Source organism: Gopherus flavomarginatus, chromosome 18 (assembly GCF_025201925.1).
Source record: "Gopherus flavomarginatus isolate rGopFla2 chromosome 18, rGopFla2.mat.asm, whole genome shotgun sequence".
Lineage (NCBI taxonomy): Eukaryota > Metazoa > Chordata > Testudines > Testudinidae > Gopherus > Gopherus flavomarginatus.
The window spans coordinates 3,651,536-3,671,663 of record NC_066634.1 but is presented as its reverse complement, the minus strand read 5'-3'; the positions used below and the strand labels follow the sequence as shown (position 1 = coordinate 3,671,663).

Sequence of the window (20,128 nt, the reverse complement as noted above, 5' to 3'; positions counted from 1 at the left end):
CTGCCTCCTAGGACTCTGGGACCTGGGAATTTATCAGGGACAGCCCCCCCCCAGCCGTGTCCTGCAGCGTCACTGGGGCGGGTGAAGTGTGGGGTGGGGGAGCCGGATGGGTGGAGGGAATGGGGGGCAGTGGGGTTCAGACACTGAGCTGGGGGTTGCTGGGGGGGTGCTGGATTGGGCCCCCGCCCCCGCTGTCTCCACCTTGGCTCCCGTCCCCGTAGTGTGGAATCCAGCCCGGATCTTCCCGCCCGGCCTGGCCTGGCCCCTTAATGTCGGCCTGATGCTGATCTGTCCTGACACCCCCTGCACCCCCCCTCGCGCCCCCATTGCCCTGAGGGCCGCATCCAGCTCCCTGTCACCAGCTCTGCTGCAGCGCTGCTGGGGGAGGAGCAGGAGGAGGGGGGTAGCGGGGGACAGGGGACAGCAGATGAAGGGGGCAGTGGGAGATGGGGGACAGCGGATGGAGGGGGCAGTGGGGGATGGGGGATAGCAGATGGATGGGGGCAGCAGGGCATGGGCAGGAGGGGGCAGTGGGGGATTGGGCAGTGGATGAGGGGGGCAGTGGGGGATGGGGGGACAGCAGATGGATGGGGGCAGCAGGGCATGGGGGACAGCGGATGGAGGGGGCAGTGGGTGATGGGGAGACAGTGGATGGAGGGGGCAGTGGGGGATGGGGGGACAGCAGATGGATGGGGGCAGCAGGGCATGGGGGACAGCGGATGGAGGGGGCAGTGGGGGATGGGGGACAGCAGATGAAGGGGTCTGTGGGAGATGGGGAACAGTGGATGGAGGGGGGAAGTGGGGGATAGGGAGACTGCAGATGGATAGGGCAGCAGGGGATGGGGGGACAGCGGATGGAGGGGGCAGCAGGGGATGGGGGGCAGGAGGGGGCAGCAGGGGATGGGGGACAGCAGATGGATGGGGGCAGCAGGGCATGGGGAGCAGGAGGGGGCAGCAGGGGATGGGGGGACAGCAGATGGATGGGGGCAGCAGGGCATGGGCAGGAGGGGGCAGGGGGGGATGGGGCAGTGGATGGGGGGGCAGTGGGAGTGGGTGGGACTAAGGGGCTGAGATGGGGGGACAGGGGGTATCTGCCCCCCCCCACAGCTCCCCCTGCTGGGGGATGCTAGGGCTGAAGTATAAAGGAGGCCCCCCCCGCCACAGCTGGAGCGTCCCTGCTCCCCACCGCCCCCCCGCTGGTGACAGGGGGGTGACATTAACAGGAATAGCTGGGGGGAGCAGCACCTCCCCCACCCCGGATGCCCCAGGTGTTTCCTCCTCAGGTCCCTGCCCCCCCCCGCCCTTGTTGACAGCCAGAAGTCGTTTCCTGCGGCAGCCGGCGTGTGTTTATTGTAGGGTCTCCCTGGCTGGGAGACGGAGGGGCCTGTGGGGCTGATGGCTGGCGCTGGGCTGGGGGGGTCTTTCCCTCACAGGCGGCTGGACAGACGGACTACGGGGGCCTGTCGTTATTTACAGATGGGCTTTATTGACACACCAGACAACTTATCACAGCGGGGGGCTCAGAGTGAGGTCATGGGGATGTCGGAGGCCCGGGGGGGACAGGTCAAGGGTCAGGGCAGTGGGAGAATTGGGCCTTTCTCTTCCCCCACCCCAGGGTCTCTCATCCCTAGATGGGTCCGTCCGTGCAGGGAAAGATCTGGGGGTTGGGGGGAGCAGACAGGCCCCCCTTCCTGTGATGGGAGTGTGGGGGGGGCACCCACTATCCCATCATGCCCCAGGACGACGAGGAGCTGACACGTTTCCCAGAATCCTTTGCCAGCCCGGCTGAGTTGACGCATTTCCCAGAATCCTTTGCGAGGCCTGAGCACTTCTCCCAGAATCCTTTGCAGGGTCCATGGAGTCCCAGAATCCTTTGCAGGGTCCTGTTGGTTCTTTACTGCCCCCCTCTCTAGGGGTGGGGGTGGGGAACACAAGACGGGGGGGTGCCACCCCCCCCAGTGGGGAGGGGAGGGGGACATGGGGAAGAGCTCGGTAATGGGGGGTTTGTCCCCCCCCAACACACACCACACTGGGTCACAGCGGCTCTAACAGACACCGACATGCAGGAACTGGGGGGGATGACTGGGGATGGGGGTGCAGGGGGCTCCCCCTTCCTGGCCATGACTTACCCTGGAAAGCTGGGGGACTCCGCCACCACCCCCACCCCCGGGGGGCAGGCACAGCCATCCCCCCCCCACACCCCCTGGAAGGATCTGCTTTCTCTCATCTTTACAGACGTGGCCAATACTGGGGGACCTCCGGGTCCCCACCAGGGACCTGCACGGGGACTGACACGCCGGGGGAGAGGAGACCTGGGGGCAGAGAGAGACGGGGCGTTAGGCGGGCAGGAGAGAGCCCCAAAGGATCCAGGGGCAGCTGGCCATACGGGCCGTGCCAGGCCGCGGAGTCTCTGCCCAGGGGCAGCTGGTCCATACGGGCCGTGCCAGGCCGTGGAGCCTGTGCCCAGGGGCAGCTGGTCCATACGGGCCGTGCCAGGCTGCAGAGCCTGTGCCTAGGGGCAGCTGGTCCATACGGGCCATGCCAGGCTGCAGAGCCTGTGCCTAGGGGCAGCTGGTCTATACGGGCCGCCAGGCCGTGGAGCCTGTGCCCAGGGGCAGCTGGTCTATATGGGCCATGCCAGGCCGTGGAGCCTGTGCCCAGGGGCAGCTGGTCTATATGGGCCATGCCAGGCCGCGGAGCCCGTGCCTAGGGGCAGCTGGTCCATACGGGCCGTGTCAGGCAGCAGAGCCTGTGCCCAGGGCAGCTGGTCCATACAGGCAGTGCCAGGCCTGGGGACGTAGAAGAGACCAATGCCCAAGATCACCCAGTAATCCCATAATGCCCTGGGGGTGGCCCCAGTGCGTGGGGGGTAAGACAGCGTTGGCGTTGCTCCCAGAATGCTTTGCCCGCCCCTGGCCTTAGCCCTGCTCCCAGGATGCTTTGCCCCGGGGGGCCCCCCCTCACCGGTGGAGGTGTTGGTGCCGGCGCCCAGGCTGGGGGTCCCCATGTGGGCTGGGAGCTGGGCCGGGCCGTATGGGTCGTAGCCGCGGCCCGAGGAGCCACCTGGGATCATGCAGGAGAAGGACGAGCTGCCCTGGCTGGCGACAGGCTGGATGGCCTGCAGGGTGGGGGGGAGGCTGTGAGACTCCTGTGCTGAGCCCCCCCAAAACCCCCAGCCTAAGCCCTCCCCCCATGCCAACCCCACATACCCCCCTGGGCTGAGTCCCCCCTCCCAACCCCCACAGTCTGAGTTCCTCCCCGACCCCACATATCCTGTGCTGGGCCGAGCCCCCCTCACTGACCCCCACATAACCCCCCCAGGCCTAGCCCCCCTCACTGATCCCCCTCAACCCCCACGGTCTGAGTCCCCCCCCCCACATACCCCCCTGGGCTGAGTTCCCTCCCCGACCTACCGCAATCCCCACGGTCTGAGTTTCCCCCCGACCCCACATATCCCCTGCCAGGCCGAGCCCCCCTCACTGACCGCACGTAACCCCCCCTGGGCCTAGCCACCCCAACCCCCCGCAATCCCCACGGTCTGAGTTCCCCCCCACCGACCCCACATATCCCCTGCCAGGCCGAACCCCCCTCACTGACCCCACGTAACCCCCCCGGGCCTAGCCACCCCAACACCCGCAATCCCCACGGTCTGAGTTCCCCCCCGACCCCACATATCCCCTGCCAGGCCAAGCCCCCCTCACTGACCGCACGTAACCCCCCCCGGGCCTAGCCGCCCCAACCCCCCGCAATCCCCACGGTCTGAGTCCCCCCCCCGACCCCACATATCCCCCGCCAGGCCGAGCCCCCCTCACTGACCGCACGTAACCCCCCCTGGGCCTAGCCACCCCAGCCCCCCGCAATCCCCACGGTCTGAGTCACCCCCCCGACCCCACATATCCTCTGCCAGGCCGAGCCCCCCTCACTGACCGCACGTAACCCCCCCTGGGCCTAGCCACCCCAGCCCCCCGCAATCCCCACGGTCTGAGTCACCCCCCCGACCCCACATATCCCCCGCCAGGCCGAACCCCCCTCACTGACCCCACGTAACCCCCCTGGGCCTAGCCGCCCCAACCCCCCACAATTCCCACGGTCTGAGTTTCCCCCCGACCCCACATATCCCCTGCCAGGCCGAGCCCCCCTCACTGACCCTATGTAACCCCCCCCCGGGCCTAGGCCCACCCCCAACCCCCCACAACCCTACAGTCTGAGTTCCCCCCCACCGACCCCAAATATCCTCTGCCAGGCCGAGTCTCCACCTGACTCCATGTAACCCCTCTCTGGGCTGACCCCCCGCCACGCCGACCCCATGTACCCCTCCTAGGTTAAGCTCTCCCCCCAAGGACCTCCCCCAGGCTGAGACACTGCCCACACGTCAACCCCATGTACCCCCCCAGGTCCCCTCCACGCCCGCCTCCCCCACCCCAGCAGGTCCCCGCCCCTCTCACCTGCATGGGGAGGCTGTTGGCCATGGAGAAGCTGGGCAGTGGGGGGAGGGCTCCATAGCTGTTGGGGAGGGGGCCCTCACTGCGCCCCAGCATGGCACCTGGCAGGAGAGGACAGTCATCCACTGGCTGGGGGGGTCAGGGAGGGATATGGCGTCCCTTGGGAGGTGTTTGGGGGGAAGAGGATGGTGGGGGGGTTGAGGTAGCGACGCAGCGGGACAGTTCTTAGTGTTGTCTCTAAAACTACGTGCCTCAGTTTCCCCGGCGTGTTACTCAAGTATCTCTGTGGTGGGACAAGGCAGGTGAGGGCTGCAGGTGGGACCCCGCCGCCCACGGACAGGTGTGTGTGTCTCGGGGGGGGAGTTGGCTGTTGGGGAGGGGGGTGGCACCGACTAGGGTGTATGGGGGTGGGCTGGAGGGGGTGAGGGAGCAGTTGGGGGAGGTACCTGATCCAGCAGGGGGTATGGATGGGGACCGGCGGGGTACCAGGGGGCAGTGGGGGCAGGGGACAGCGGGGAGGGCTGGAGGGCAGATGAGACAGAGAACAGTGTGGGTGGGTGGGGGTAGTGGGGGGTACCTGGGGGTAGTGGAGGGTACCCAGGGGCAGTAGGGGTACTGGGAGGGCACTGAGGGGTACCGGGGGCTAGTGGGGGGTACCAGCGGGTAGTGGGGGGTACCCAGGGGCAGAAGAGGTACCGGGGGCAATGGGGGGATGCCAGAGAGCAGTGGAGGGTACCTGGGGGTAGTGGGGGGTACCCAGGGGCAGTAGGGGTACTGGGTTGGCATCGAGGGGTACCAGGGGGTAGTGGGTGGTACCCAGGGGAAGTAGGGGTACAGGGTTGGCACTGAGGGGTACTGGGGATAGTGGGGGGTACCCAGGGGCAGTAGGGGTACTGGGTTGGCACTGAGGGGTACCTGGGGGTAGTGAGGGCTACTCAGGGGCAGTAGGGGTACTGGGTTGGCACTGGGGGGCAGGGGGGGTACCCAGGGGCAGTAGGGGTACTGGGTTGGCACTGAGGGGTACCAGGGGTCGTAGGGGGGACCCAGGGGCAGTAGGGGTACTGGGTTGGCACTGAGGGGTTCCGGGGTGTAGTGGGGGTTACCCAGGGGCAGTAGGGGTACTGGGTTGGCACTGAGGGGTACCAGGGGCAGTGGAGGGTACTCAGAGGCAGTAGGGGTACCGGGTTGGCACTGAGGGGTACTGGGGATTGTGGGGGGTACCCAGGGGCAGTAGGGGTGCTGGATTGGTACCGGGGGTAGAAGGGGGTACCCAGGGGCAGTAGGGGTACTGGGTTGGCACTGAGGGGTACCGAGGAGTAGTGGGGGGTACTCAGGGGCAGTAGGGGTACTGGGTTGGCAGTGAGGGGTACCAAGGGGAGTGGAGGGTACTCAGAGGCAGTAGGGGTACCGGGTTGGCACTAAGGGGTACTGGGGATTGTGGGGGGTACCCAGGGGCAGTAGGGGTGCTGGATTGGTACCGGGGGTAGTAGGGGGTACCCAGGGGCAGTAGGGGTACTGGGTTGGCACTGAGGGGTACCGAGGAGTAGTGGGGGGTACTCAGGGGCAGTAGGGGTACTGGGTTGGTACCGGGGGGTAGTGGGGGGGACCCAGGGGCAGTAGGGGTGCTGGGTTGGCACTGAGGGGTACCGAGGGATAGTGGGGGGTACTCAAGGGCAGTAGGCGTACTGGGTTGGTACCAGGGGGTAGTGGGGGGACCGAGGGGCAGTAGGGGTACTGGGTTGGTACCGGGGGTAGTGGGGGGTACCCAGGGGCTGTAGGGGTACTGGGTTGGCACTGAGGGGTACCGAGGAGTAGTGGGGGGTACTCAGGGGCAGTAGGGGTACTGGGTTGGTACCGGGGGGGTAGTGGGGGGACCCAGGGGCTGTAGGGGTACTGGGTTGTTACCGAGGGAGTAGTGGGGGGGACCCAGGGGCAGTACGGGTACTGGGTTGGTACCGGGGGGGTAGTGGGGGGAACCCAGGGGCAGTAGGGGTGCTGGGTTGGCACTGAGAGTTACTGGGGGATAGTGGGAGGTACCCAGGGGCAGTAGGGGTGCTGGGTTGGCACTGAGAGTTACTGGGGGATAGTGGGGGGTACCCAGGGGCAGTAGGAGTGCTGGGTTGGCACTGAGGGGTACCGAGGGATAGTGGGGGGACCCAGGGGCTGTAGGGGTACTGGGTTGGTACCGGGGGAGTAGTGGGGGGGGACCCAGGGGCAGTAGGGGTACTGGGTTGGCACCGGGGGGTAGTGGGGGGTACCCAGGGGCAGTAGGGGTGCTGGGTTGGCACTGAGAGTTACTGTGGGATAGTGGGGGGACCCAGGGGCTGTAGGGGTGCTGGGTTGGCACTGAGGAGTACCGGGGGGCAGTAGGGGTACTGGGTTGGTACCGGGGGGTAGTGGGGGGACCCAGGGGCAGTAGGGATACTGGGTTGGTACCGGGGGTAGTGGAGGGGACCCAGGGGCTGTAGGGATGCTGGGTTGGTACCGGGGGTAGTGGGGGGGACCCAGGGGCAGTAGGGATACTGGATTGGTACCGGGGGGTAGTGGGGGGGACCCAGGGGCAGTAGGGGTACTGGGTTGGTACCGGGGGGGTAGTGGGGGCGACCCAGGGGCAGTAGGGGTGCTGGGTTGGCACTGAGAGTTACTGGGGGATAGTGGGGGGTACCCAGGGGCAGTAGGGGTACTGGGTTGGTACCAGGAGGTAGTGGGGGGTACCCAGGGGCAGTAGGGGTGCTGGGTTGGCACTGAGGGGTACCGAGGGATAGTGGGGGGTACTCAGGGGCAGTAGGGGTACTGGGTTGGTACCGGGGGTAGTGGGGGGTACCCAGGGGCTGTAGGGGTGCTGGGTTGGTACCGGGGGTAGTGGGGGGGACCCAGGGGCTGTAGGGGTACTGGGTTGGTACCGGGGGAGTAGTGGGGGGGACCCAGGGGCAGTACGGGTACTGGGTTGGTACCGGGGGGTAGTGGGGGGAACCCAGGGGCAGTAGGGGTGCTGGGTTGGTACCGGGGGGTAGTGGGGGGAACCCAGGGGCAGTAGGGGTGCTGGGTTGGCACTGAGAGTTACTGGGGGATAGTGGGGGGTACCCAGGGGCAGTAGGGGTGCTGGGTTGGCACTGAGGGGAACTGAGGGATAGTGGGGGGACCCAGTGGCTGTAGGGGTGCTGGGTTGGCCCTGAGGGGTACCGGGGGGCAGTAGGGGTACTGGGTCGGTACCGGGGCTAGTGGGGGGGACCCAGGGGCAGCAGGGGTACTGGGTTGGTACCGGGGGGGTAGTGGGGGGGACCCAGGGGCAGTAGGGGTACTGGGTTGGTACCGGGGGGTAGTGGGGGGACCCAGGGGCTGTAGGGGTACTGGGTTGGTACCGGGGGATAGTGGGGGGGACCCAGGGGCAGTAGGGGTGCTGGGTTGGCCCTGAGGGGTACCGGGGGGCAGCAGGGGTACTGGGTTGGTACCGGGGGGGTAGTGGGGGGGACCCAGGGGCAGTAGGGGTACTGGGTTGGTACCGGGGGGTAGTGGGGGGACCCAGGGGCTGTAGGGGTACTGGGTTGGTACCGGGGGTAGTGGGGGGACCCAGGGGCAGTAGGGGTGCTGGGTTGGTACCGGGGGTCGTGGGGGGGACCCAGGGGCTGTAGGGGTGCTTGGTTGGCACTGAGGGGTACCGGGGGGCAGTAGGGGTACTGGGTTGGTACCAGGGGGTAGTGGGGGGACCCAGGGGCAGTAGGGGTGCTGGGTTGGTACCAGGGGTAGTGGGGGGACCCAGGGGCTGTAGGGGTACTGGGTTAGCACTGAGGGGTACCCGGGTGCAGTAGGGGTACTGGGTTGATACCGGGGGGTAGTGGGGGGACCCAGCGGCTGTAGGGGTACTGGGTTAGCACTGAGGGGTACCCGGGTGCAGTAGGGGTACTGGGTTGGTACCGGGGGTAGTGGGGGGACCCAGGGGCTGTAGGGGTACTGGGTTGGTACCGGGGGTAGTGGGGGAACCCAGGGGCTGTAGGGGTGCTGGGTTGGCACTGAGGGGTACCGGGAGGCAGTAGGGGTGCTGGGTTGGTACCGGGGGTAGTGGGGGGACCCAGGGGCTGTAGGGGTACTGGGTTGGTACCGGGGGTAGTGGGGGGGACCCAGGGGCTGTAGGGGTGCTGGGTTGGCACTGAGGGTTACCGGGGGGCAGTAGGGGTGCTGGGTTGGTACCGGGGGTAGTGGGGGGACCCAGGGGCTGTAGGGGTGCTGGGTTGCTACCGGGGGTAGTGGGGGGGACCCAGGGGCTGTAGGGGTGCTGGGTTGGCACTGAGGGGTACCGGGGGGCAGTAGGGGTGTTGGGTTGGTACTGGGTGTAGTGGGGGGTACCGGGGGCTGTAGGGGTGATGGGTTGGCAGTGAGGGGTACCGGGGGGCAGTAGGGGTACTGGGTTGGTACCGGGGGTAGTGGGGGGGACCCAGGGGCAGTAGGGGTACTGGGTTGGTACCAGGGGGTAGTGGGGGGGACTCAGGGGCAGTAGGGGTACTGGGTTGGTACCGGGGGGTAGTGGGGGTGCTTGGTTGGCACTGAGGGGTACCGGTGGGCAGGAGGGGTGCTGGGTTGGTACCGGGCGGTAGTGGGGGGTTCCCAGGGGCAGTAGGGGTGCTTGGTTGGCACTGAGGGGTACCGGGGGGCAGTAGGGGTGCTGGGTTGGTACCAGGGGGTAGTGGGGGGACCCAGGGGCAGTAGGGGTACTGGGTTGGTACCGCGGGTAGTGGGGGGGACTCAGGGGCAGTAGGGGTACTGGGCTGGTACCAGGGGGTAGTGGGGGGGACTCAGGGGCAGTAGGGGTACTGGGTTGGTACCGGGGGGTAGTGGGGGTGCTGGGTTGGCACTGAGGGGTACCGGGGGGCAGTAGGGGTACTGGGTTGGTACCAGGGGGTAGTGGGGGGGACTCAGGGGCAGTAGGGGTACTGGGTTGGTACCGGGGGGTAGTGGGGGTGCTGGGTTGGCACTGAGGGGTACCGGGGGGCAGTAGGGGTGTTGGGTTGGTACCGGGTGTAGTGGGGGGTACCGGGGGCTGTAGGGGTGCTGGGTTGGCACTGAGGGGTACCGGGGGGCAGTAGGGGTACTGGGCTGGTACCGGGGGGTAGTGGGGGTGCTGGGTTGGCACTGAGGGGTACCGGGGGGCAGTAGGGGTACTGGGCTGGTACCGGGGGGTAGTGGGGGTGCTGGGTTGGCACTGAGGGGTACCGGGGGGCAGTAGGGGTACTGGGCTGGTACCGGGGGGGTAGTGGGGGTGCTGGGTTGGCACTGAGGGGTACCGGGGGGCAGTAGGGGTACTGGGTTGGTACCGGGGGGTAGTGGGGGGTACTGGGGGGCTGTAGGGGTGCTGGGTTGGCACTGAGGGGTACCGGGGGGCAGTAGGGGTGCTGGGTTGGTACCAGGGGTAGTGGGGGGGACTCAGGGGCAGTAGGGGTACTGGGTTGGTACCGCGGGTAGTGGGGGGGACTCAGGGGCAGTAGGGGTACTGGGTTGGTACCGCGGGTAGTGGGGGGTTCCCAGGGGCAGTAGGGGTGCTTGGTTGGCACTGAGGGGTACCGGGGGGCAGTAGGGGTGCTGGGTTGGTACCGGGAGGTAGTGGGGGGTTCCCAGGGGCAGTAGGGGTGCTTGGTTGGCACTGAGGGGTACCGGGGGGCAGTAGGGGTGCTGGGTTGGTACCGGGAGGTAGTGGGGGGTTCCCAGGGGCAGTAGGGGTGCTGGGTTGGCACTGAGGGGTACCGGGGGGCAGTAGGGGTGCTGGGTTGGTACCGCGGGTAGTGGGGGGGACTCAGGGGCAGTAGGGGTACTGGGTTGGTACCAGGGGGTAGTGGGGGTGCTGGGTTGGCACTGAGGGGTACCGGGGGGAAGTAGGGGTACTGGGTTGGTACCGGGGGGTAGTGGGGGTGCTGGGTTGGCACTGAGGGGTACCAGGGGGCAGTAGGGGTACTGGGTTGGTACCGGGGGGGTAGTGGGGGTGCTGGGTTGGCACTGAGGGGTACCGGGGGGCAGTAGGGGTACTGGGTTGGTACCGGGGGGTAGTGGGGGTGCTGGGTTGGCACTGAGGGGTACCGGGGGGCAGTAGGGGTACTGGGTTGGTACCGGGGGGTAGTGGGGGTGCTGGGTTGGCACTGAGGGGTACCGGGGGGCAGTAGGGGTGCTGGGTTGGTACCGCGGGTAGTGGGGGGGACTCAGGGGCAGTAGGGGTACTGGGTTGGTACCGCGGGTAGTGGGGGGGACTCAGGGGCAGTAGGGGTACTGGGTTGGTACCGGGGGGTAGTGGGGGTGCTGGGTTGGCACTGAGGGGTACCGGGGGGGCAGTAGGGGTACTGGGTTGGTACCGGGGGGTAGTGGGGGTGCTGGGTTGGCACTGAGGGGTACCGGGGGGCAGTAGGGGTGCTGGGTTGGTACCGCGGGTAGTGGGGGGGACTCAGGGGCAGTAGGGGTACTGGGTTGGTACCGCGGGTAGTGGGGGGGACTCAGGGGCAGTAGGGGTACTGGGTTGGTACCGGGGGGTAGTGGGGGTGCTGGGTTGGCACTGAGGGGTACCGGGGGGCAGTAGGGGTACTGGGTTGGTACCGGGGGGTAGTGGGGGTGCTGGGTTGGCACTGAGGGGTACCGGGGGGCAGTAGGGGTGCTGGGTTGGTACCGGGGGGCCGTAGGGGTACTGGGTTGGTACCGGGGGGCAGTAGGGGTACTGGGTTGGTACCGGGGGGTAGTGGGGGTGCTGGGTTGGCACTGAGGGGGTACCGGGGGGCAGTAGGGGTACTGGGTTGGTACCGGGGGGTAGTGGGGGTGCTGGGTTGGTACCGAGGGTAGTGGGGGGGACTCAGGGGCAGTAGGGGTACTGGGTTGGTACCGGGGGGCAGTAGGGGTGCTGGGTTGGTACCGCGGGTAGTGGGGGTGACTCAGGGGCAGTAGGGGTGCTGGGTTGGTACCGGGGGGCAGTAGGGGTGCTGGGTTGGTACCGAGGGTAGTGGGGGGGACTCAGGGGCAGTAGGGGTACTGGGTTGGTACCGGGGGGCAGTAGGGGTGCTGGGTTGGTACCGCGGGTAGTGGGGGGGACTCAGCGGCAGTAGGGGTACTGGGTTGGTACCGCGGGTAGTGGGGGGGACTCAGCGGCAGTAGGGGTACTGGGTTGGTACCGGGGGGTAGTGGGGGTGCTGGGTTGGCACTGAGGGGTACCGGGGGGCAGTAGGGGTGCTGGGTTGGTACCGGGGGGTAGTGGGGGGACCCAGGGGCAGAAGCGTTACCAGGTGCAGTGGGGGGTGCCAGAGAGCAGCGGGGGGTACCTGACCCGGTGGGGGGCGCGGCCGGGAAGGCCCCGGTGCCCAGGGGCAGGTGCCCGGACCCGCCCGCTTGGCGCCGCTGGTTTCGGAGCTTCTCCTCACGCCGCCACTTGGCCCGTCGGTTGGAGAACCAGACCTGCGGGGGGGGGGAGGCGTCAGGGTCCCTGTGCAGGTGGGGGGCCCCCCAGACAGAGCTGTCCCCCCGGGGGCCCTGTGGGGGGTTCCCTTGGGGTGGTGAATGGGGGGCCCCACTGGGGCGTCCGGGATCTCCCTTGGAGCGGGGGGTTCCCCACTGGGGGCTGAGGAGGTAACCCTGGAACCAGGGGGGTCTCCTTCGGGGCAGGGGGCCACCTCTGGGGATCGGATGGGTGTCCCTGGGCTTGAGGGGTCTCCCTTGGGGTGGGGGGCCCTGGGGAGGTCTCCCTCACCTGGATCCGGGCCTCGGGTAGGTCGATCTTGGCGGCCAGGCGCTCGCGGGCGAAGACATCGGGGTAGTGAGTCCGCTCAAACTCTGCATGGCGGGGGAAGCATAGTCAGAGACAGACCCCCTCCCCAGCCCCCGTATACCTCGAGCATCTCCAGCCCCCCCGAATATGCCCAGGGCACCCCAGGTCCCCCCACATCTCCGGCCCCCCCGGATATGCCCAGGGCACCCCAGGTCCCCCCACATCTCCGGCCCCCCGGATACGCCCAGGGCACCCCAGGTCCGCCCACATCTCCGGCCCCCCGGATATGCCCAGGGCACCCCAGGTCCCCCCACATCTCCGGCCCCCCGGATACTCCCATGGCACCCTGGTCCCCTCGCATCTCCAGGCCCCAAGATATGCCCAGGGCACCCCAGTCCCCCTACATCTCCAGTATCCCCGAAGTGGGAAAGTTCTTAATGTTTTCTCTGAATACTGGGAGGGTGCCTCAGTTTCCCCTGTGCAGTTCTCAAGGATCTAGGGGGTGGGTGTGATGAACTGGGAAAGTTCTTAATGTTTTCTCTGAATATTGTCTTGGTGCCTCAGTGTCTCCTAGGCAGCTCTGAAGTATCTAGGTGGTGGGTTAAGGGGGTGTGATTGCTGCAGAGGAAGGGGCCAGTGCACCTACATGCCTGGCACTCTGTCTCCTGGCAACGGATGGCCTGGGCCCCCCCTCTGCAAAGGTGCCAGCTGAAGGTGTTGGAGACAAAGGGATCAGATGATCTCCTGGCCCGGGAAAGGGGCTGAGCAGAGGAGGGGCTGCAGGGGGTGTCAGTCTGGAGCTGGCTGGGGACGAGGAGTGAAGTGCAGACGTGGGGGTCTGGCTCGCTGCCCCCCAGAATGGACCCAGCTGAGGGGTCCCGTTCTCTGTACCTACAAGCTCTGTGTTAGACCCTGTTCCTGTCATCGAATAAACCTCTGTTTTACTGGCTGGCTGAGTCACGTCTGACTGCGGAGTGGGGGTGCAGGACCCTGTGGCCCCCCAGGACCCCGCTGGGGCGGGCTCGCTGTGGGAAATGCACGGAGGGGCAGAGGATGCTGAATGCTCCAAGGTCAGACCCAGGAGGTGAAGCCGTGGGAGCTCCTTGCCCTGCAGACAGTCTGCTCCAAGGGACAGGAGGCTCCCCAAAGTCCTGCCTGGCTTGGTGGGGGCAGTTCCCGAGCATCGCCCGGGGACCCGTGACAGGGGGATAAGGGGGTGTGATTGGTGCAGAGCCCCAGAGGGCAGGGGAATAGCTGACGCCCTGTCTCCTGGCAACTAATGGCCTGCTCCCCCCCGCCCCCCCCCCCAAGGTGCCAACTGAAGGGGCTGGAGAACAAAGGGATCTGGTGACCTCCTGGCCCGGGAGAGACCCAGGCCAGAGGAGGGGCTGGGGGGGGTCAGTTTGGAGCCGGGTGGGGAGACAGGGGGAGGCAGAACCGGGGTCTGGGGTCCCCCCCCCAAGATGGACCGGACTGGGGGGTCCTGGTCTCTGTATCCACAAGCTCTGGGTTTTGGGCTGTTCCTGTTAGCGGCCGACGGAGAGTCCCGGGGCATCGCAGGAAATGTGGGGTGCAGGGCCCGACTCCCCCACACTCCGGGATGGGGATAAAGGGGGGCTGAGCACTGCAGTGACCCCTAGAGGGCAGGTGGGATCTCGCCCCTGGGCCGCCTGGGCACAGAGACTGGCCCCCCTGGCAACTGATAGCCAGGCCCATCCTCTGCAGGGAGCCAGCCGGCCCGGAGGTGCTAACGCCCGCGGGTGCCCCCTGGGCAGGGAGCTGGGCGGGTGTGACAAGCTGGTGGACGAGGGGCCGGGGGGGTTGCTCCGTATGGGGCTGGTGGGGGGAGCTGGGGCACTGGCACTAAGGGGTCGGGGGGCTCTGGGCTCGGGCCCGACCCAGCCGGGCTTGGCTGTAATTTCTGTCCTTGGCTCCAAGGGGGGGGGGTCCCAGGGGGCGGGAAGCTGCGGGGCTCACTCCAGTGAGAGTGACCTCTGGGGGGGGCAGGCTGCAGGGCCCCCCCCCCCACGTGCTGGGCCAGGCCAGGTGGGAGCACCGGGCCCATGGACCTGAGACACCCCAGAGTCCAGCTCAGCCCCCACATCCCCGCTGACCCCCCCTCACCTTTCTCCAGGGCCTCGATCTGCTCCTGGCTGAAGGACGTTCGGTTCCTTTGCAGTTTGCGTTTCAGCTGCAGCCTGAGCTGCGAGTCGTCCGGGTCGTCGGCGCTGGCCCCGGGCAGGGGCTCGGGCTCCAGGCCACCTTCCAGCTGCTGGCAGCTGTCTGGGGGGGCAAAGGGGAGACACATCACCCCCCCAGGGAAGGGGAGTCCCCTATGGACTAGCTCCTCCCGTGGGGAAGAGGGGCTGGGCAAGCAGCGGCTGTGGGTCGGGAGTGAGGGGCATGGGCAGGGCTGGGGGCGCTGCGGGTCGGGAGTGAGGGGCACCGGCAGGGCTCGGGGGGCTGCGGGTCGGGAGTGAGGGGCACCGGCAGGGCTGGGGGCGCTGTGGGTCGGGAGTGAGGGGCACCGGCAGGGCTGGGGGGGAGACCAGGGCTGGGCTGGCAGGGGGCTGCGGGTCAGGAGTGAGGGGCACCGGCAGGGCTGGGGTGGCTGCGGGTTGGGAGTGAGGGGCACTGGCAGAGCTGAGGGGGCTGCGGGTCAGGAGTGAGGGGCACTGGCAGAGCTGAGGGGGCTGCGGGTCAGGAGTGAGGGGCACCGGCAGAGCTGGGGGGGAACCTAGGGCTAGCAGGGGCTGTGTGTCGGGAGTGAAGGGCACCAGCAGGGCTGGGAGGGCTGTGGGTCGGGAGTGAGGGGCACAGGCAGGGCTGGGGGGGGCTGCGGATCAGGAGCGAGGGGCACCGGCAGGGCTGGGGGGGAGGGGGGCTGTGGGTCGAGAGTGAGGGGCACCGGCAGGGCTGGGGGGGAGCCCAGGGCTGGGCTGGCAGTGGGCTGTGGGTCGGGAGTGAGGGGCACCAGAAGGGCTGGGGGGGAGCCCAGGACTGGGCTGGCAGGGGGCTGTGGGTCGGGAGTGAGGGGCACCGGCAGGGCTGGGGGGGCTGTGGGTCGGGAGTGAGGGGCACCAGCAGGGCTGGGGGGGGCTGTGGGTCAGGAGTGAGGGGCACCGGCAGGGCTGGGGGGGAGGGGGGCTGTGGGTCGGGAGTGAGGGGCACCAGCAGGGCTGGGGGGGCTGGGGGTCGAGAGTGAGGGGCACCGGCAGGGCTGGGGGGGAGGGGGGCTGTGGGTCGGGAGTGAGGGACACCAGCAGGGCTGGGGGGGAGGGGGGCTGTGGGTCGGGAGCGAGGGGCACCGGCAGGGCTCAGGGGGGCTGCGGGTTGGGAGTAGGGGGCACCGGCAGGGCTGGGGGGGTGGGGGTCGAGAGTGAGGGGCACCGGCAGGGCTGGGGGGGGGCTGTGGGTCGGGAGCGAGGGGCACCGGCAGGGCTGGGGGGGAGGGGGGCTGTGGGTCAGGAGTGAGGGACACTGGCAGGTCTGGGGGGGGCTGCGGGTTGGGAGTGAGGGGCACTGGCAGAGCTGGGGGGGCTGTGGGTCGAGAGTGAGGGGCACCGGCAGGGCTGGGGGGGAGGGGGGCTGTGGGTCGGGAGTGAGGGACACTGGCAGGTCTGGGGGGGGCTGCGGGTCGGGAGTGAGGGGCACCGGCAGGGCTGGGGGGGGCTGCAGGTCGGGAGTGAGGGGCACCGGCAGGACTGGGGGGTCTGTGGGTTGGGAGTGAGGGGCACCGGCAGGGCTGGGGGGGAGGGTGGCTGTGGGTCGGGAGTGAGGGGCACTGGCAGGTCTGGGGGGGCTGTGGGTCGGGAGCGAGGGGCACCGGCAGGGCTGGGGGGGCTGGGGGTCGAGAGTGAGGGGCACCGGCAGGGCTGGGGGTCGGGAGTGAGGGGCACCAGCAGGGCTGGGGGGGGCTGTGGGTCGGGAGTGAGGGGCACCGGCAGGGCTCAGGGGGGCTGCGGGTTGGGAGTAGGGGGCACCGGCAGGGCTGGGGGGGAGGGGGGCTGTGGGTCGGTAGTGAGGGGCACAGGCAGGGCTGGGGGGGGGCTGCGGGTCAGGAGCGAGGGGCACCGGCAGGGCTGGGGGGGCTGCGGGTTGGGAGTGAGGGGCACTGGCAGAGCTGGGGGGGCTGCGGGTCAGGAGTGAGGGGCACCGGCAGAGCTGGGGGGGAACCTAGGGCTAGCAGGGGCTGCGGGTCAGGAGTGAGGGGCACCGGCAGGTCTGGGGGGGGCTGCGGGTCGGGAGCGAGAGGCACCGGCAGGGCTCAGGGGGGCTGCGGGTTGGGAGTGAGGGGCACTGGCAGAGCTGGGGGGGCTGTGGGTCGAGAGTGAGGGACACTGGCAGGTCTGGGGGGGGCTGCGGGTCGGGAGTGAGGGGCACCGGCAGGGCTGGGGGGGGCTGCAGGTTGGGAGTGAGGGGCACCGGCAGGGCTGAGGGGGCTGTGGGTCGGGAGCGAGGGGCACCGGCAGGGCTGGGGGGTCTGTGGGTCGAGAGTGAGGGACACTGGCAGGTCTGGGGGGGGCTGCGGGTCGGGAGTGAGGGGCACCGGCAGGGCTCAGGGGGGCTGCGAGTTGGGAGTAGGGGGCACCGGCAGGGCTGGGGGGGGTGGGGGCTGTGGGTCCTGAGTGAGGTGGGGGACAGCAGCATTGGGGGTGGCTGGATACATTCTCCCGTATCTCTGCCCCCCGCCGGCCCCCTCCCGCTGCCCCCCCAGCCCAGCGCCGCCCGTGTCCTGTATCCAGCCCGTCAGCTCGTGCTGCGCCGGGCGCCCGCGGGGACACAAACCCGCCCGTCAGCTCTGCCACCCTGATGCGAAGCGACAGCCCCGGCTGGGCTCCCCCCCCAGCCCCCGCCGGGCAGGTGACAGGCCAGGGGCCGAGCGCTAGAGCCTGGGGGAGGTCTGACCCCCGGCCCCTGTTCTCCGCCCCCCCCCTCCGCCAGCCTGGCCTCGGCCCCAACCGTCTCCTTGGGGGGGATCTGCTGGGGTCACAGTGAGAAACACGTCCCCCCCAGCTACGGGGGGGTGAAGGAGAGGGGGGAGTGTGGCGGGAGAAGGAGGAGGAAGAGGGAGGCAGTGGGGGAGGGGAGCAGAGTGGGGGGCACAGGCTGGGGTGGGGAGGGAGCCCGGCAGTGGGGGAGGGGCAGTGTGGGGCGCGCAGGCGAGGGGGGGATCGGGGAGAGAGCCTGGCAGTGGGGGGGCAGTGTAGGGTGCGCAAGCCGGGGGGGGTCGGTGAGGGAGCTCACCAGTGGGGGCGGGGTGGTGTGGGGCGTGCAGGCCGGAGGGGGTGTCAAGGAGGGAGCCTGGCAGTGGGGGAGGGGTGGTATGTGGTGCGCAGGCCGGGGGGGGGATCGTGGAGGGAGCCCGGCACTAGGGGGGCAGTGGGGGGGCGCAGGATGTGGGGGATCGGGGAGGGAGCCCGGCAGTGTAGGGGAGGGCAGTGTGGGGCACGCAGGGCCAGGGGGGAATCGAGGAGGGAGCCCGGAGTGGGGGGGGGGCAGTGTGGGGTGCACAGGCCGGGGCAGGTATCGAGGAGGGAGCCCGGCAGTGGGGGGGGGGGCGGTGGGGGGCGCACAGGCCGGGGGGAATCGGAGAGGGAGCCAGGCAGTGGGGGGGGAAGTGGGGGGCGCAGGATGGGGGGGATCGGGGAGGGAGCCCGGCAGTGGGGGAGGGCAGTGTGGGGCACGCAGGGCCAGGGGGGAATCGAGGAGGGAGCCCGGCAGTGGAGGGGGCAGTGCGGGGTGCGCAGGCTGGGGGGGAATCGAGGAGGGAGCCCGGAGTGGGGGGGGCAGTGCGGGGTGCGCAGGCTGGGGGGGAATCGAGGAGGGAGCCCGGAGTGGGGGGGGCAGTGTGGGGCGCACAGGCCGGGGCGGGTATCGAGGAGGGAGCCCGGCGGTGGGGGGGGCAGTGGGGGGGCGCACAGACGGGGGGGAATTGTGGAGGGAGCCTGGCGGGGGGGCAGTGTGGGGCGCGCAGGCTGGGGGGGGATCGGGGAGGGAGCCCGGCAGTGTGGGGGGGGCAGTGCGGGGTGCGCAGGCCGGGGGGGGGATCGTGGAGGGAGCCCGGCAGTGGGGGGGCAGTGGGGGGCGCGGAGGCGGGGGGGGATCGGGGAGGGAGCCCGGCAGTGGGGGAGGGCAGTGTGGGGCGCGCAGGCCGGGGGGGGTATCGAGGAGGGAGCCCGGCGGTGGGGGGGGCGGTGGGGGGCGCACAGACCGGGGGGGAATCGTGGAGGGAGCCTGGCAGGGGGGCAGTGTGGGGTGCGCAGGCCGGGGGGGGGATCGTGGAGGGAGCCCGGCAGTGGGGGGGCAGTGTGGGGCGCGGAGGCGGGGGGGGATCGGGGAGGGAGCCCGGCAGTGGGGGAGGGCAGTGTGGGGCGCGCAGGCCGGGGGGGGATCGGGGCGGGAGCCCGGTGGGGGGAAGGGGAGAACAGGCTGAGGGCTCAGGGTCCCCCCACCCACCCCTGCCCCACACCTACCTGGGTTGGGCTGCCCGGGGACCAGCCCGTCCGGGTACCAGTCCTGCCGCCCACCCCAGCCTGTGCTCTGAATGTTCAACATCCTGATCTTCTCATACATCCCATCTGCCCCCATGGACCGGCACCGGGGGGCGGGCGGGGGGCCGGAGGTCACCCCCTCGGCCGGGTCCGGGGGGCAGCAGCTGTCCCAGGGGCCTGCGGAGAGCGGGACGAGTCAGACACAGACGCAGCTGGTGAATGGGGCGCGGGGATGCGGCTGGCTCTGGGGTGGGGTGCGGGGGGCGGCAACACGGGGATGTCGCCCTGCGGAGCAGACGTCTTTGCTGCCAAATCAGCCAGGCCCAGGCGCTGCCGTGTCCTTCACAGGACCCTCCCCCATGGGGGCAGCTGCCGCTCCGGGGGGGCAGGGGGCACTGGGGAGGGGGTGGGCTTCTCCTTTGCCCTTCACTCAAGACCCACAGCCCCCTGCCAGCCCAGCCCTGGGCTCCCCGCAGCCCTGCCGGTGCCCCTCACTCCCGACCTGCAGCCCCCACCAGCCCGGCCCTGCCCCCCCCAGCCCTGCCAGTGCCCCTCACTCCCAACCCGCAGCCCCTGCCAGCCCGGCCCTGCCCCCCCCAGCCCCACCGGTGCCCCTCACTCCCAACCCGCAGCCCACAGCCCTGCCGGTGCCCTCACTCCCGACCCGCAGCCCCTGCCAGCCCGGCCCTGCCCCCCCAGCCCTGCCAGTGCCCCTCACTCCCGACCCGCAGCCCCCAGCCCTGCCGGTGCCCTCACTCCCGACCCGCAGCCCCTGCCAGCCCGGCCCTGCCCCCCCCAGCCCCACCGGTGCCCCTCACTCCCAACCCGCAGCCCCCAGCCCTGCCGGTGCCCCTCACTCCCGACCCGCAGCCCCTGCCAGCCCAGCTCTGGGCTCCCCCTTTGCCCTGCCGGTGCCCTCACTCCCGACCCGCAGCCCCTGCTAGCCCAGCTCTGCCCCCACCAGCCCTGCCAGTGCCCCTCACTCCCGACCCACAACCCTGCCAGCCAGCCCTGCCCCCCGGCCCACAGCTCCACTGATTGGGGACCCAGCTGCGTTCTCTCGGCCTGTGACTCGCACACGAGAGCCGGGCTGGGGGCCGGGAGGAGGGTGGGGGGGTCTCAGGTTTCCAGCTCTATATAGGGGGAGCAGGCTGGGTCGAGAGTGGCTGGCCCCTCCCTGCAGTGGGGCTGGGGACAGACAAGAGGGACCAGAAAGCAGCAGCTTCGGTGGTCTCAGTCGATCTGTCCATCCGTCCGTCCATCTCCGTGCATCCATCCATCTCTGTCTGTCCGTCCGTCCATCCCTCCCTCCCTCCCATCCATCCATTTCCGTCCGTCCATCCATCCATCTCTGTGCATCCATCCATCTCTGTCTGTCCATTCGTCCATCCCTCCCTCCCCACCATCCAGCCATCCATTTCTATCCGTCCATCCCTCCATCCGTCCATCTCCGTCCGTCCATC

At 69.5% G+C, this 20,128-nt stretch overlaps 1 protein-coding gene across 1 annotated transcript; it reads right to left on the bottom strand.

Annotated features, from left to right (window-relative positions):
* Positions 1-2,212: 2,212 nt before the first annotated feature.
* Positions 2,213-18,762, bottom strand: LOC127036804 (paired box protein Pax-6-like). Its single transcript, XM_050928032.1, has 7 exons — positions 18,648-18,762; positions 14,296-14,454; positions 12,154-12,236; positions 11,729-11,861; positions 4,446-4,543; positions 2,965-3,148; positions 2,213-2,312 (listed from the first exon to the last, which is right to left on the bottom strand). Exons 1-7 carry the CDS (start codon positions 18,760-18,762, stop codon positions 2,230-2,232), a joined length of 855 nt encoding a protein of 284 aa, XP_050783989.1. The 3' UTR covers positions 2,213-2,229.
* Positions 18,763-20,128: the final 1,366 nt, after the last annotated feature.

Excerpts from the sequence above, each read along its gene's own strand:
- LOC127036804 (XM_050928032.1), bottom strand. The coding sequence starts at position 18,762 with ATGGGGGCAGATGGGATGTATGAGAAGATCAGGATGTTGAACATTCAG. Across the intron at positions 14,455-18,647 it reads CCCCGGGCAGCCCAACCCAG|ACAGCTGCCAGCAGCTGGAA; the intron begins GTAGGTGTGGGG and ends TTGCCCCCCCAG. Across the intron at positions 3,149-4,445 it reads CCAACAGCCTCCCCATGCAG|GAGTCTCACAGCCTCCCCCC; the intron begins GTGAGAGGGGCG and ends GGCTCAGCACAG.